Here is a 15,758-nt window from a genome sequence, read left to right on the forward strand (position 1 = left end):
TTCAGGGCGGGTCGAAGGTAAGATGGCCTTGTCAATCAACTATCGTGGGAGGGGTCTGTGCAGAACTACGTCATTCTGACAGGAATCTCAGAACAGCCTGATTTGAGAAAGGGGATTTTAAAAAAACCACTGGGTGGATTTTTATCATTATAGGGTGGATGTGTACACACACTTCCAACACACATTTATGTTCAAACAACAACAAAAGTGAATTTTGCATCCGATGACCCCTTTAAATCTTGGCTAGTGCTGAACTGCTCTCTTTAAGTTAAGTTGACTTTACAATATTTGCAGTTTCAACTTTTTAAATTAAGTTCAAATAATTTTTAACATTAACTTTCTAGTTATGATAATGTAAACTTTATTTTAGAGATACAGATAAAAATGTCCAACATTTGTTTGAAGCAACATTTATTTATTTTTTCTTGCATTGCTTATAAACAGGTTTTTAATATTAAAAACAGTACACAACCTGCCTGTGCATGCTAATGTGTGAATGCATACAAGGGCACAAAAGTAGCAAAAATCTGCCAAGAAACTGTCATACAAAGCTGAAAATATACTCCTGCCTCATGGAAAACAACCACTGAGACAAGCTTGAGAAAAAAACAACAACACAAGCGTCCATTATCCATGAGCCTTTAAAATCACACTGTAAAAAAAATTCTGTAGTTTTTACAAAATAATTTTGGCAGCTGTGGTTGCCAGAATAATTTTGTAAAACATACAGAAAAACAGTAAACACATTTACGGCCAAAAACTGTAAATTTTACAGTATAAAACTGTAATTTACAAACAAGAAAATGTTAATGTAAACCAGTATAACAGAGTAAAAATTACAAATGGTTGGTTACTCTAACACAGTAGACTGATAAACTGCAATATATACAAATACTTTGATTCAGAAACACATTCGATATTTTGATTAAAAAAAAGAGATGGTTTAAAGCAGGGGTGTCCAATCCTGCTTCTGGAGGGCCACTGTCCTGCAGAGTTTAGCTCCATCCTTAATTAAACACATCTGAATAACTAAGGTCTTACTATAGGCATACCAGCAACTTCCAGGCAGGTGAGTTGAGTCAAGTTATAGCTAAACTCTGCAGAACAGTGGCCCTCCAGGACTGAGTTTGGACACCTCTGGTTTAAAGTTTCCCTATGCTAATTGTGTGAGTAATAGGGATGTAATCATGTACTCGGAGTTGGTTGAAAATCGATGCAAATATGTGATGATTCAAGTTGATTGTGACATTAAACAAATCACGATACATGTTTTAAACAGCAGGGGCTGCTGAAGCTGTATGCTCTGACCTCGCTTTACAAGAACTATAGCATATTTTATTATAAAATAAATAAACTCAAATACTGAAGAAATGGAAAGTACTTCCATTAGGGCTGCACGATAAATTGACGTTGGGGGAAAAAACGTTGTTCACTGACGAGCTGCGCAAAACCACGGTCATATTCGCGCGATTTTTTGCGCAGCTCGTCAGTGAACAACGGCTCTGTGTAGTTAATACTGCTCAATGTGAAAGCACGCACGTGATGGAGATTTACCGCTGATTACAGAACCGGCTTTCTGACAAGATGCGCGTTAAATATCGCAAGCGATTTATCGTGCAGCCCTAACTTCCATTGATTTTTCTTTTTCTTTTATTTGGTAGATTATTTAGTAAAAATACACAACTTTTAGATGAACTGCCCCCAACTGACTGATATTAAATGCAACTTGCAGGCGCAATTAAACTTTAAATAAGGTGTTCCTGAATTATTTTTAAATCTCATGTTATTGTTTTACTTCAGTCAGTTTATAATATCTAAATATTTTATAATGAAATATTCTATTCATAATAAATTACATCTACTTCCTCACATTAACAGATCGTAGGAGACCTCTTTTGTGATAAACCTCTAAGAAAAACTAAAACAATTTCTTTTTCACATTGTGGATCTATGCATTTCGCCCTTCGGCCTTCCTCAGAGTGTGTCAGGTCATCTTTAGGTCCTTTTTAGTTTAGGTACTTTTAATGTCTATATTGAGATGGAATAATGGCTTTTTATTAGCTTTTTTAACTTTTTTCATTTTTAAACATTTTGTAAGAAAACATTTTTTAATACATTTAATACAGCTGCATTTTGGACTACCTGTAGCTTGTTTATTGAGGATGCAGGACAACCAGCTAGCAGTGCATTACAATAGTCCAGTCTAGAGGTCATGAATGCATGAACTAGCTTTTCTGCATCAGAAACAGGTAACATGTTTCGTAGCTTGGTGATGTTTCTAAGATGAAAGAATGCTGTTTTTGTAACGTGAAATATGATTTTCAAAAGACAGGTTGCTGTCTAATATAACACCCAAGTTTTTGACTGTAGAGGAAGTAACAGTAGGCTACATCCATCTAGATGCAAATTGTAATCTAAGAGATTCTGTGTACTGTTTTTTGATCCAAGAAGTAATGTCTAATCCGAATTTAATAGGAGATAATTATTGGTCATCCAATCTTTTACATCTTTAACACACTCTGTTAGCTTAAATAATTTAGAATTTTCATCTGGCCTTGTTGAAATATATAGTTGAGTATCATCAGTATAACAATGAAAACTAAACCCATATTTGCTAATAATTGAGCATGCGCGCGCACGCGTCTTCTGCATCATTAAAATGTGAGCCGTTAATTTGAGCGTCAAGCTGAGAGACGTATTGAAACACAGGAGGTTATCATCAGCTGGTTCAGATCAGTGTCCAATCATCTGGAATTTGAAAAATATGATCCGTATTATTATAATTATTGGTAACACTTTACATTAAGGTTCCCTTTATAAAGGGTTTATAAAGGTGTTAATAAATTACTAATAACTCACTTACACATTTGAATTCCAATATTACCTGTGAACCTTCATGTAATGAGCCATTTATTAATGATTTATAAACGTTGTTAACTTGTGAACGTGAACCTTAATGTAAAGTGAACATCTGTGAACCAGTTATTAATGAGTTATAAACATAACTTGTGAAGAAGAAGAAGAAGAAGAAGAAGAAGAAGAAGAAGTTGTATTTATATAGTGCCTTTCCATAGCTCAAGGTCACTTTACATAATGACCCGTGAACCATTTATTAATGAATTATAAACGTTAGTGACCTGTGAAAGCGAACCTTAAAAGTGAACACCTGTGAACCATTTATGATATCATGATAAAGCCCACTGTAACTTCAGTATTGTTCATCCACACTGGCAGCAACGTTACCTGCACGCGAGCGAACCGTCCGCGGGAGTGCCAGAGCGGTTATTTATTTGTATGATAACGAATTAATTCAACTAGCAAAGCGATTACACATATAAACACTTGAACAATATACTCTGCAGTCTCACCTCACAGTTAGCTGACCCGTAAAATGAATAGACACTATGTGAGATTATAATTTCGCTTCAGAGCACGTTGAAACAATCCTAACAGTGTGACTTCTTCTTCTTTGAAAACGTGACTTTACATCGGATGCTCGCTACTAGCGCCATTCACAGGCTTTGGTGACACACAGGCAACTACAGAAACACAAGCTTTGGTGACACACAGGCAACTACAGACACACAGGTTTTGGTGACACACAGGCAACTACAGACACACAGGCTTTGGTGACACACAGGCAACTACAGACACACAGGCTTTGGTGATGTGATCCTTTTTTATTTCCAAAATGTAACAGTGCATAAAAAATAAATAAATAAATAAAGAATCACAAATTTGCACACCAGAAAGAATCAGAAATTGTATAACAACATATAATTTACATTCATTTTCACAGATTTCTAATGTTGTTTCTACATATTATTATAAGATGTAATATATAATGTATTTATATAATGTCACATTTAGTTTTGTGTTTGTTTGCTTAGTGATTCTTTTTTATATTATTGCATTCTGTTGTATTTTGTTCCTTTCTCCTTTTGTCTATTATATTCCTACAGTATAGAGTAGTAGAGTTTTAATATTTGGTTGTCTAAATTCGTTTTTATTTGAATGGTTTGTTGTCCTATACATTTCCCTGAGTTCAGTAATCTTCTTAATAAACATAGCGCATCCTCAAATCGCGATTTTATGACGATTTCGATTAATCGCACAGTTCAGAGTCATGTTCAGAGATCTGGCCGTCAGTGCCAATAAGTTAGAAATTAAAATGTTAAGTTCATTGAATTTAATTGGGCTCCTTGAATTTAAATTACATTACACTGACTTTAAAAAAAAATCAAGTTGAATCTCGTATAACTTATATAAAAAAGGTGAAATTGCTTAAAATATTTTTATGATTTAAAGTAACTTAAAAACATATGTTGTCATGACTTTTTCATCCTATCATAGGGAGCAATGAACACTGTGTAATGAGCTGGTTATCTAAATCAGGTGCGTTAAGAGAGACATGCAAAATATGCAGAGTGGTGGGTCGCCAGGACTGGATATTGAGAACCACTGTTGTAGATCATTTAACCATTGCTGCCTCAGAAGCCTGTCCGAAATCAGTTTCGTGAGGTGCCTTTGTGCATAAACGCTGCCTGTAAAGTCATTGCCTGATAAGGCAGCGAGGCAACAAGTCAGCAAGTTTGGTGTTAGTTTCTTGTGCCTGTTCTCTCTGAGTCCCATGTTGTTGTTTCATTTGGACTATTAATAAACCCCTTTTCACTTAGTTCCTCATTTTGTCCTGCATTTCTTGTTGCCCACATGACTACCACTATGTAGGCAAAAAATATGTTTCTCCATGGAAGGACATTTACTGTATTTAAGTGAAATAAATGTTTTTTCAAGCAACATATAAATTGGAAAAAACATGAAATGGCCCAAAAATGTCTCCATGAGTGACTATGAAATGACGGCAGCATTCAAGTTGTGTACGGCTGCAATCACTGCCATTGCAGTGAATGGGATGCTAAACAGACTTTTTTCAGGTATTTTAAACCTCTTTTGTTTAATCCAACGATTTAAGCACTCGGTGGAAAAAATGGCATGAAAATGTGTTTCATTTTCATTAACAAGTTCAGTAATAGGCGAATCTTGGCGGCAGAGCAGTGATATTGCAAACTTGCATTCTTAGTGTACTTCCCACCGCAGAAACAACGGCAAATTGTTATTTTCTGAATGCCTAATAATTAATGACTGCACATCGTTTTCTTCAGCAGCCTTGTTGATTCTGCCTGTAAGATAACACAACATGGCAGAGATACAACAGGTCAGTGCTGAATACTTATACAATCCCATGAGAGTTTGTTACATTGTAGTGAATTGTATAGTCTTTCATTCCATTTGTGAACATCACTCCTGGTCTACTTTAGAGAATCTGTGGAGCTGTGTGGTATTCTTCCTGTTTGGCAGCTGTAATCTAATGCCCCAAGCATTTTTCCTTTAATTAATGACAACTGTTCTTAAAAGCACTCTGCTACTCTACACTGACATCTCTACTCACAGTTGAATTATTTGATTTTTATTTTTTTGTCCATTGTTTCTACAAAAGAACTTAAGAAATATTTATACGTTTTATATAGCATTATAAATAAAGTTTAACATGCATTTAATCTTAATATCATTTCAGACCAAGGAAATCCCAAATGTTAAAAAATGGTTATTTTAAAACACATAATTTTAGTAATTCTCTGGCTGCTAAAAATCATACACAGAAGATTCAGGGCATTGATAAAGCTAACTTAGGCTAAACATTTCATTCAGATCTACAGCGAAAAACAACTGTTTGTTTAAACTTAAAACCGTTTAAGTATGCAATATATGGGTTGCATATCTAAATTAGGTTTATGATGATTTATGATTTACTGACTATCTTTGATGTTTCTTGCACAATCACAACTGAAATGGCTGCATAATTTAAATGCTTTTGGAGTTACTTTATACCTGCCTGTTCACTTTCAACCTGAAGACTAACTCTGTAACACTTCCTTGTCTGTTTCTGTCATTAAGTTGGTCAGAGTGATTTGCCCAGTGGGTTTATAGGCTGAGGGGTAAGCAGTTTAATACATATTGAACAAAAACAGATTAAATCTAAGTTATTCTAATCAATGCATTATGTAACTGAAATAACACAGATAAAATCTAGAGGCCCACATTGTAATGAATCTAATGAAAAGAAAAGTGTTTGTTGTACTGTCATCCTACCGCATTCTCTACAGATACTACCCGTATAAATGATCTGCTCTGGAGTCAAACCTTCACGATGTACACTCAAACATAATGAAATGTGATGTTCGGTAGATAAAACAGGTTTAGCATGCCTGAGGCGGGTTCTGTCTGATCTGATAAGTTTTCTACAAAGGGTGGAAATGGTTTCATTTCAGGCAGAAATTGTAGTTTTATGTGTGACAAATGCTAGAAGTTTTGATGTGCAGTTGTTCATTTTCTAAAGTTCTAATTTGAATGTCATTTTTAATTTTAAACGGAAGTGCATCTAAAAATTCTAACAATCCATTAATTTTAATATCTCTGGATTTTTCATATTTGTCAGAATTTTAAGAAATACAAAGAATATCCTACCTACTATGCAACAGAGCAGTGGCTATTACGCATGAAGTTACATTTACATAATATATTTTGCAGAGACGGAAAGTCACAGAAGTGTTTAGACTGACAAGAACCAACAGGTGAAACTCACATAATTTTTTTCTTGGGAAACTCTAAATGATAACATACCATTCAAATCTGTCTTCAGCCACGCCTGCTGCCTTGGGGAACGGAGAAATAGTTTCACTCTCCATCACCTAAGGCAATCTTTACAGTCCCTCCCCCATTTGTCCAGATAAAAGGAACAGGGGTCGTCTTCTCCTCACTCATCCGCTCACTGATTCTCCAGCCAGAGCAGACAACGACAGCAAGCCTCCTTCAAAACGATGACTTCTTTTTCCACACGTAGCTACATGTCCTCAGGAGCATCTTCTCGCTTCTCTGTCTCTGGTGGCGGAGCTGTCACAGCCATGCGTGCCGGAAGTGTGTATGGAGGAGCAGGAGGATCTGGGGTCCGTATCTCTAGCGCCTCTGCTTCTCGTTCCTTCTCTGCTGGTGGTGGTGCTGGCTTCAACTTGTCTGATGCCATTGATGTGTCCGCAAATGAGAAAGCCACCATGCAAAACCTCAATGACCGTCTGGCCTCCTACCTGGAGAAGGTGCGCTCCCTCGAGAAGGCCAATGCTGATCTTGAGCTGAAGATCCGGCAGTTCCTGGAGAGCAAGGCCACTCCTGCTGCTCGTGACTACAGTGCCTATTACGCTACAATCAGTGACCTCCAGGCCAAGGTATGTGACTTAACTATTGAACATTTTAGTCAAGTCGACCATTAAACTGCCTTTAGACAAAAGTTAACCAAATGCCAATATCCCAACTTTCTTCTTATGAAATACATATATTCAAATAGTGTCAAATACATTTCTCAAGTACTCATGAAAGAGTGATCTAAAACTGCATCTTCATTCTGTGCCCCTGAAGATTCAGCATGCCACTGGTGTAAATGGAGGCATCTACTTGAGCACTGACAATGCCAAGCTGGCTGCAGATGACTTCAGGGTCAAGTAAGTCTGCTACTTAAAGGCTTGCACTATAAAAAAAAACAACAACACATTTTTATTAAGGATCCAAAACATTTATAATGAATTCATTTTTGCGCAGATATGAGAATGAGCTGAGCATGCGGCAGTCTGTAGAGGCAGACATTGCTGGCCTGAGGAGGGTGCTGGATGAGCTGACAATGTCCAGATCTGACCTGGAGATGCAGATTGAGGGTCTAAAAGAAGAGCTGATCTTCCTCAAGAAGAACCACGAGGAGGTCCGTTGGTGCTTGGTTCACACTCGATAGCTGTGAAATGTATGTCAGGCAAATGCTCAGTGGTTTGTTATTGCGTCTTTAGGAACTCTTTGCAGTGCGCACACAGATGAGCGGACAAGTCAACGTAGAGGTAGATGCAGCACCACAGGAAGACCTGACAAAGATCATGGCTGAAATCCGTGAGCACTACGAGGCCGTTGCTACCAAGAACCGCAAAGATCTTGAGGCTTGGTTCCAGGCTAAGGTAAAATGAGAATTAGTCCGTAAAATTTGCAAAGTAATATTGTATGCAAATCCAACAAAAGACTTATCTGACTGCTTTCCAATGGATTTCCTCTCATAGAGTGAAACCCTCAACAAGGAAGTTGTTGTGAGCACAGAAACCCTTCAAACATCCCGATCTGAAATCACAGAGCTTAAACGCACACTCCAAAGTCTTGAAATCGGGCTACAATCACAACTCAGTATGGTAAGCAAGCAGAGATGAATCTTGTAAACGTTGGTCAACACATTGCATAGAACGCAGAGTAACTAACATTTCCCCAACAGAACAAGGTGAGACACAACTACAATACAAAATCTATTAAAATAGCATGTAGATTAAACATTAACTTTATAATTTTTAAGTGAGCATTATTTAATACTCTTTGTTTTCTACCTCTGCAGTGTCACAAGCACAAGCAAAACCTCAACTACACGCAAAGTGGTAACCATTGTGGAAGAGGTGGTGGATGGCAAAGTGGTCAGCTCATCCTCCCAGTCTAGCGAGTCTGTGTCTCAAAAGCTCTCTTGAGCAAAAGCTATCTACATAAGAGTGATGAAAAGCCAATAAACTGGTCTAACTGTGCATTTTTGTGTCTGTCTTGTTTTGATGTCATTTGCACCCTACATAATATCTACTCATATTTTGACAAATATGAAAATCAATAACTCATATAAATAGGTTGACACAACTAACTCAAAGACCCAAATGCAGCATACTGTAAGAATTGTCTGTTTTGACCGAGGGAGCAAGTCTACTTCATATGTACACTTCCCAGATAGCACACACACACGTCTGCGAGATGTCTGTTAAAGATCGCTTCATCTGGAAAGCATCTGCTGTGTACAAACATCTGATAGACGTCTTTAAAATGTCAGTTTTACATACACTCTAAATCATAATCATCTTAAAGACATCTTCTAAACGTCTATTTGACATCTGATAGGAAGCGTCCTATAGACGTATTGCAGACGAGCAAACACTTTAAAAAAACACGTCTTGCAGATGTATATGCAGACGTCAAATAGACGTCTCCGTGATGTACTTGTGCTATCAGGGTATAAACCAAATCATAACACGCATGCAAAACTGAATTCTTTCTACAATTTTTGTCCATTAAGCCAAATCCCATAAATAATAATAATAATAATAATAATAAATCTCTGTTCTTCTCTCTATGTTAAATGTCATATGTCAAATGTCACCAGACCAAACCGGAAAACAAGTCTGTTCATATCCGCTTATCTGAGAAAATATTAACAGCAGTATGAACTGATGGTGATATCTATGCACTTTTAAGATAATCAGCTAACATAGCTACTTGGTTTTATTGCTGGCATTTTATTCCATTTTAATATCAAAATGTTAGAGAGAAAAATAAAAGTATCTTATCTTTCTGCATTCAGTATGTGATGGGTATCGGGTATGATTATCTTGGTATCTCATTTGAAGGCATCTGTATCTTCAATACATAAGTTTGTTGCACATAACCCCCATTAGAAGTCTTCTCTCTATTATCATAAGTCTAGCTAACTCTTGACACATAGTATTGCGCTACTGCAAATATCAATACTCCTGTATGATGTCTCAGTCCCATACATAATGTATGGGAGTCATCACTCCAATGTCATAGTTTGTTTTGTTCTTAATTCATAAAAAAAAGTTGTACAAAAACATCCGCAAAATAATTAAAATAAAAACTTAGTTGATCACTGGATATGATGAAGACAGTGTTTCACAGCTATACATCACCAGTGTTTAGTAATTTACATAATTACTTGTTTTTTACATGGTCTAATTGCTTGAGGGATGTTTTTTTATCCCCCCAAATTAAGAAACATGGATCGCAAAATTATATACATTACATTAACATGGCCACTCTATATTATGAATATATAGTCAGAGCTAAATGGTATGACACACAGTAAGGTATTTGAAAGGAAGCTTTAAAAGAGAAAAAAAGAAGAATTGAGGAGAATCAATAAATTATGAATAATTTACTGCCATTTTTAGAATATGTAATCTATATAAAAGTAACTGTAACCTGATTATAAGCATTTTAAAATGTAATATAATCCAGTTACAGATTTGTTTTTATTTGATTACATAATCCAGAACATGTAATCAGTTTCTACCCAGCACTGTTCTAAGTTTCTCTGATCCTCATCAAATTAAATCAGGTAATCAACAGACCAAGGACGGAAGAAATGAATGAATATTAACATTTGCATGAAGTGTATTTAAAAATGTTTGCCTATAAAAGCACTGAAGGTATGTCAGCAATACCTCTGAATTGACATAGGCTGGTAAAGGTTGCAGGGTCAAACCTTAAAGGTCCCCTGAAATGCTCTATGTGTTGACGTCATTTTAACTGAAACAGGAAGACAGGGCTCGCCAGTTCCTGGAGAGCAAGACGGCCCCCTCTGCTCGTGACTATAGTGCCTATTACGTTACAATCAGTGACCTCCAGGCCAAGGTACGTGACTTACCTATAAAACATGATAGTCAAGTTAATCATTAAACTACCTTTAGACAGTAATTAACTAATTTGCAATATCCCATGGTTCCTCATTTCAAAGCATATATTCAAAGCATTTGATGCAAATTGAATTTCTCAATTACGCAACTCCAAGAGAGATCTAAATTTGATTACCATAGATTTTCATTTATTCATTTTTTACCAACATGCATCATTATCTCATGGTTCCTAATTTGCAAAGCATGTGAAAAATACTGTATTTCTCAAGAATGCAATTTGACCCTTTTTCTTCCATTCTGTGCTGCTGAAGATCCAGGGTGCCACTCGTGTTAATGGAGGCCTCTATCTGAGCACTGATAATGCCAAACTGGCTGCTGATGACTTCAGGGTCAAGTAAGTATAGCAACCTAAACAAAAACCATTTGTAAAAGGCCCAAAGTATTTAAATCCATTTCTTTTTTTGCGCAGATATGAGAATGACCTGAGCATGAGGCAGTCTGTAGAGGCAGACATTGCTGGCCTGAGGAGGGTGCTGGATGAGCTGACAATGTCCAGATCTGACCTGGAGATGCAGATTGAGGGTCTAAGAGAAGAGCTGATCTTCCTCAAGAAGAACCACGAGGAGGTCCGTTGGTGCTTGGTTCACACTCGATAGCTGTGAAATGTATGTCAGGCAAATGCTCAGTGGTTTGTTATTGCGTCTTTAGGAACTCTTGGCAGTGCGCACACAGATGAGCGGACAAGTCAACGTAGAGGTAGATGCAGCACCACAGGAAGACCTGACAAAGATCATGGCTGAAATCCGTGAGCACTACGAGGCCGTTGCTACCAAGAACCGCAAAGATCTTGAGGCTTGGTTCCAGGCTAAGGTAAAATCAGATGTTTTTAAAGAAAGGGCAATATTTTAATGTAAAACAACAGACGACTTATCTGACTGCTTTGCTATGGATTTCCTCTCATAGACTGAAGCCCTCAACAAGGAAGTTGTTGTGAGCACAGAAACCCTTCAAACATCCCGATCTGAAATCACAGAGGTTAAACGCACACTCCAAAGTCTTGAAATCGAGCTACAATCCCAACTCAGTATGGTAAGCAAGCAGAGATTAATCTTGTAAACGTTGGTCAACACATTGCATAGAACGTAGAGTAACCAACATTTCCCCAACAGAAAGCATCGTTGGAAGGCACTTTGGCAGACACACAGGCCCGCTACTCCGCAATGTTGTCCGGCTACCAGTTCCAGGTGACCAGCATGGAGCAGCAGCTGGTGCAGCTTCGTGCCGATCTGGAGCGTCAACGGCAAGAGTATCAGATGCTTCTGGACATCAAGACCAGACTGGAGATGGAGATTGCAGAGTACAGAAGACTGCTGGATGGAGAGGCTTCTAGGTAAGAAACAAATAAAACACAGTCTCTTAATAGCAACATTTAAATAGTGTCACATTTTTGGTTTATTATAATAAACAGAATTAAAGTGAGATGGAGATTTCTGTAATATTCTTTGTTTTCTACCTCTGCAGCCTCTCTTCTTCAAGCACAAGCACATCCTCGACTACACGCAAAGTGGTAACCATTGTGGAAGAGGTTGTGGACGGCAAAGTGGTCAGCTCATCCTCCCAGTCTACAAGCCAGACCGTGTCTTAAAACCACCCTTGAGCAAAATCTATCTACAAAAGAGTGATGAAAAGCCAATAAAGTGGTCTAACTGTGCATTTTTGTGTATGTCTTGTTTTGATGTCATTTGCACTTTGCATAAAATCAGCTCCTATTTTGGCAAGTATAAAAAAGTCTTATGAAAACCAATAATTAGCTAGCATTATAAAACTACTATTTTTGTTCATAAACAGGGTAACACAACTTACTCAAGTATTGCAAATATTGGTATACATAGATTTTCATTTATTCATTTTTTACCAACATGCATCATTATCTCATGGTTCCTAATTTGCAAAGCATGTGAAAAATACTGTATTTCTCAAGAATGCAATTTGACCCTTTTTCTTCCATTCTGTGCTGCTGAAGATCCAGGGTGCCACTCGTGTTAATGGAGGCCTCTATCTGAGCACTGATAATGCCGCTGGATGGAGAGGCTTCTAGGTAAGAAACAAATAAAACACAGTCTCTTAATAGCAACATTTAAATAGTGTCACATTTTTGGTTTATTATAATAAACAGAATTAAAGTGAGATGGAGATTTCTGTAATATTCTTTGTTTTCTACCTCTGCAGCCTCTCTTCTTCAAGCACAAGCACATCCTCGACTACACGCAAAGTGGTAACCATTGTGGAAGAGGTTGTGGACGGCAAAGTGGTCAGCTCATCCTTCCAGTCTAAAAGCGAGGTCGTGTCTCAGAAGCTCTCTTGAGCAAAAACAGCCAAACTTTGAGTGATGAAAAACCAATAAACTGCACTAACGGTGCACTAACTTTGCATTCCTAGCGTTTGTCTTATTTTCTTCTGTTTTGTTGTCATATTTTATGACACAGTGTGAAAAGTCATGCAAAAAGATTTTAAATTAAACTACAGATCTGCTAGTATTATAGCCTAGTTGTGGTAATATTAGAGTTACAAAAATGAATGAACGTTAACTATAAAGACCAAATTACATTTCTGTTTTCGATTATCAATACAAAACTTGAAATTAGAAAAAGTTGCTGATGCATTAAATGACATTAAATCAGGCTAAAGTTTATTTCTCTACAAAGGAAATGTCTTTTTAATAATTAAATTCAATTACAAAAATAAGCTAAATGTTTCACATTTAGAACAATGATTAAATCTCTCTCTAGTGTGTACACATCTTTGAAAACATTTATGCATTACTGGTACAAGAACAGGCTGGGAAATCTGAAACATGACAAATGTCGTAATGCTATGATATGAGATCATTTACTTTACTGTGCTGTGTGGGGCAAACACTTGCAAAGGCAATAAAATAAAAGCAAATACAAGTTACACAACCATTCTGTTCACTGTTTATTCACTGACAACCAATTCTCTGCCTCTTCCATTCTTGACTTGCCTCATTGATGCATCCTTGTAACTTCGAGATGTGCAGATTTATTTTCAAAATGACTTTAAAGGGTAAGGGGTCACACCAGTTGACAGCTGGTGATTTCAAAATCAACTGAAAGAAGGTGACATATGTTGGGATTTGAGACACATTACACGAATCCACTGGACTAACAAGTTATATAGAAGGGACAGTGTTTAATAAATACATAAAAAATGCAGGCATGACACTAGTGATGTGACATTTGAACCAAGGAAGCTTGTGTCGAGAACGTTGTGTAGAAAGCACGTGACCAATGACAAACGAAGCCTCACTTTCTGTTCAATCACATGCATGTTTCACTTTGTGTGTCGGAAAGTTCGAGATGGTCCTCACAGCAGAACGCAAGATCCAGGGGGCATGGTTGGATCCAGATCTCCCACCTTACATATACCTAAACCTACCAATCTCCACCCCCCAGATGTGGATCCAACCACGCCCCCTGGATCTTGTGTTCTGCAGTGAGGGGCTACTGGAAAGTTCCAGCTATAATATGCGCTGCCATTTCTTTTGCGCACGAGGATTCCTAAACGCACCAAAAGCAGACTGGTGCGCGGACCATTCTGAGCTCTGCTTAAAGGGGTCATATGATGCGATTTCAATTTTTCCTTTCTCTTTGGAGTGTTACAAGCTCTTGGTGCGATCATATGACCCCTTTAAAGACAGCGCAGCACAAACACGTTTACTCGCTGACTGATCTCGATCACACGACCAATGAACAGCGCTGTGAGGTTTGGAGCAGAGGTCTGATACAAACCACAGATGTCGCGGTGATTTAAACTAGTTTAAAGGCAGATGAAACAGCGCTGATTCTCCACAGCACTGACGCGGAAAACAGGAGAAACTTTGTGCGACAACAATCCAATTAGAATACTTTTCAATCCACAAATCACCAATATTTTCAATGGATTTAATATAGTAACACTGGCTATAGGCATGCCAAATTTTATTATAGCTATTATTAATGTAGACATATAGGCCTATTGAATGTAATGTAAGGGATCAGTGAAATAGGTTAGGTATTTTTGTTATAAGCAGTTTTGTGCATTTCTATACAAAATAAATGTCTAAATAGACTAAATAATATAAAGCCATTTTAGATGTTATAGCCTAATTATTCAAAATGTACCTTTAAAACAAGGTTGTTAAAATATTTACAGATTGTTACATCCTCAACTCAACTCAAGCTACTGTTACTGCAAAAGTCTGGATACCCCTGATCTATGGAATGTGTGGCTACTTCCTCCGACGGAGCTTCCTTCAAAGGCTTTTGGCTGCTTTATTTTTTTACTAACCACCAGATGGCGCTGTTTCCGACATTCTCGGAGCTTTGTATTTGCCCATCACTACTCACCTCGTTGAAATGCGCGCGCGCTCTTGTGGTCGAGCATACAATCGACGCTGGCTAACCAAGAAGAACCAGCATTCTTACAATAATTTGACCTTATGTTATTCATTTCGAGAAGCGAATTTTGAGTTTAGGGGACTCTTTTGGAGAACTCTGTTAACAAACATACTTTTTGTATTACATTTTTTGTACTACTGAGAGTAGGCCATCTTGTAAAATATATACAAGCTATATAGGTATATCTAAAATTATACAAGCTTGGATTTTCTTCCCCAAATATATGAGCAAACCAAATAAAAGGACAATATTTAGTTTAAAAACTATTTACAGGCCAATTATTTTCCACATACCTTTACTGTACACAAATGCAGCATAGGCCATGTCTAAAATGAATAAAGAAAAATTGAACGAAATGCATTAATATATAGACAATGTACATTTTAACAGAGTATACTCACAACCAATCCATATTCATTTTTATTTCTGTTTTACTAGGCTACAATCTTATCAGTACAGCTTTATTCTCTTATTGCTGTGTCTTTTTGCAAACACATCCACAAAATCATCAAGATTTATGGCCCTTGCCCTGCTTGATACACTTAACAGCCCCAAATTGCTCAATCGTTCATCACTCATTGTATTTCTCAAGACAGTCTTGATCATCTTTAGCATAGAAAAACTGCAAAATTGACAGCAGTGTGACTAGTCATAGTTTGAAAGCTAACTTTGCAGTGCTAGCATTAATTTTAGCTAATGTTAATTCAACACTAAACGCTTTACTGAGTAACGTTTAGTTAGCAAAAAAAAAAAG

At 37.2% G+C, this 15,758-nt stretch overlaps 1 protein-coding gene across 1 annotated transcript; it reads left to right on the forward strand.

The window, feature by feature from the left end:
- Window positions 1-6,823: 6,823 nt before the first annotated feature.
- Window positions 6,824-12,950, forward strand: LOC107753917 (keratin, type I cytoskeletal 13-like). The gene is made up of 8 exons (XM_016570194.1): window positions 6,824-7,280; window positions 10,859-10,941; window positions 11,017-11,173; window positions 11,256-11,417; window positions 11,511-11,636; window positions 11,717-11,937; window positions 12,069-12,092; window positions 12,795-12,950. Exons 1-8 carry the CDS (start codon window positions 6,879-6,881, stop codon window positions 12,910-12,912), a joined length of 1,293 nt encoding a protein of 430 aa, XP_016425680.1. The 5' UTR covers window positions 6,824-6,878; the 3' UTR covers window positions 12,913-12,950.
- Window positions 12,951-15,758: the final 2,808 nt, after the last annotated feature.

Source organism: Sinocyclocheilus rhinocerous, unplaced genomic scaffold (genome assembly GCF_001515625.1).
Source record: "Sinocyclocheilus rhinocerous isolate Xijiao unplaced genomic scaffold, SAMN03320098_v1.1 scaffold612, whole genome shotgun sequence".
Classification (NCBI taxonomy): Eukaryota; Metazoa; Chordata; class Actinopteri; order Cypriniformes; family Cyprinidae; genus Sinocyclocheilus; species Sinocyclocheilus rhinocerous.

Coding starts and splice junctions, on each gene's coding strand:
- LOC107753917 (XM_016570194.1), top strand. CDS start 6,879: ATGACTTCTTTTTCCACACGTAGCTACATGTCCTCAGGAGCATCTTCT. Junction 11,418..11,510: donor AGGCTTGGTTCCAGGCTAAG/GTAAAATCAGAT, acceptor TTCCTCTCATAG/ACTGAAGCCCTCAACAAGGA. Junction 11,637..11,716: donor TACAATCCCAACTCAGTATG/GTAAGCAAGCAG, acceptor TTTCCCCAACAG/AAAGCATCGTTGGAAGGCAC.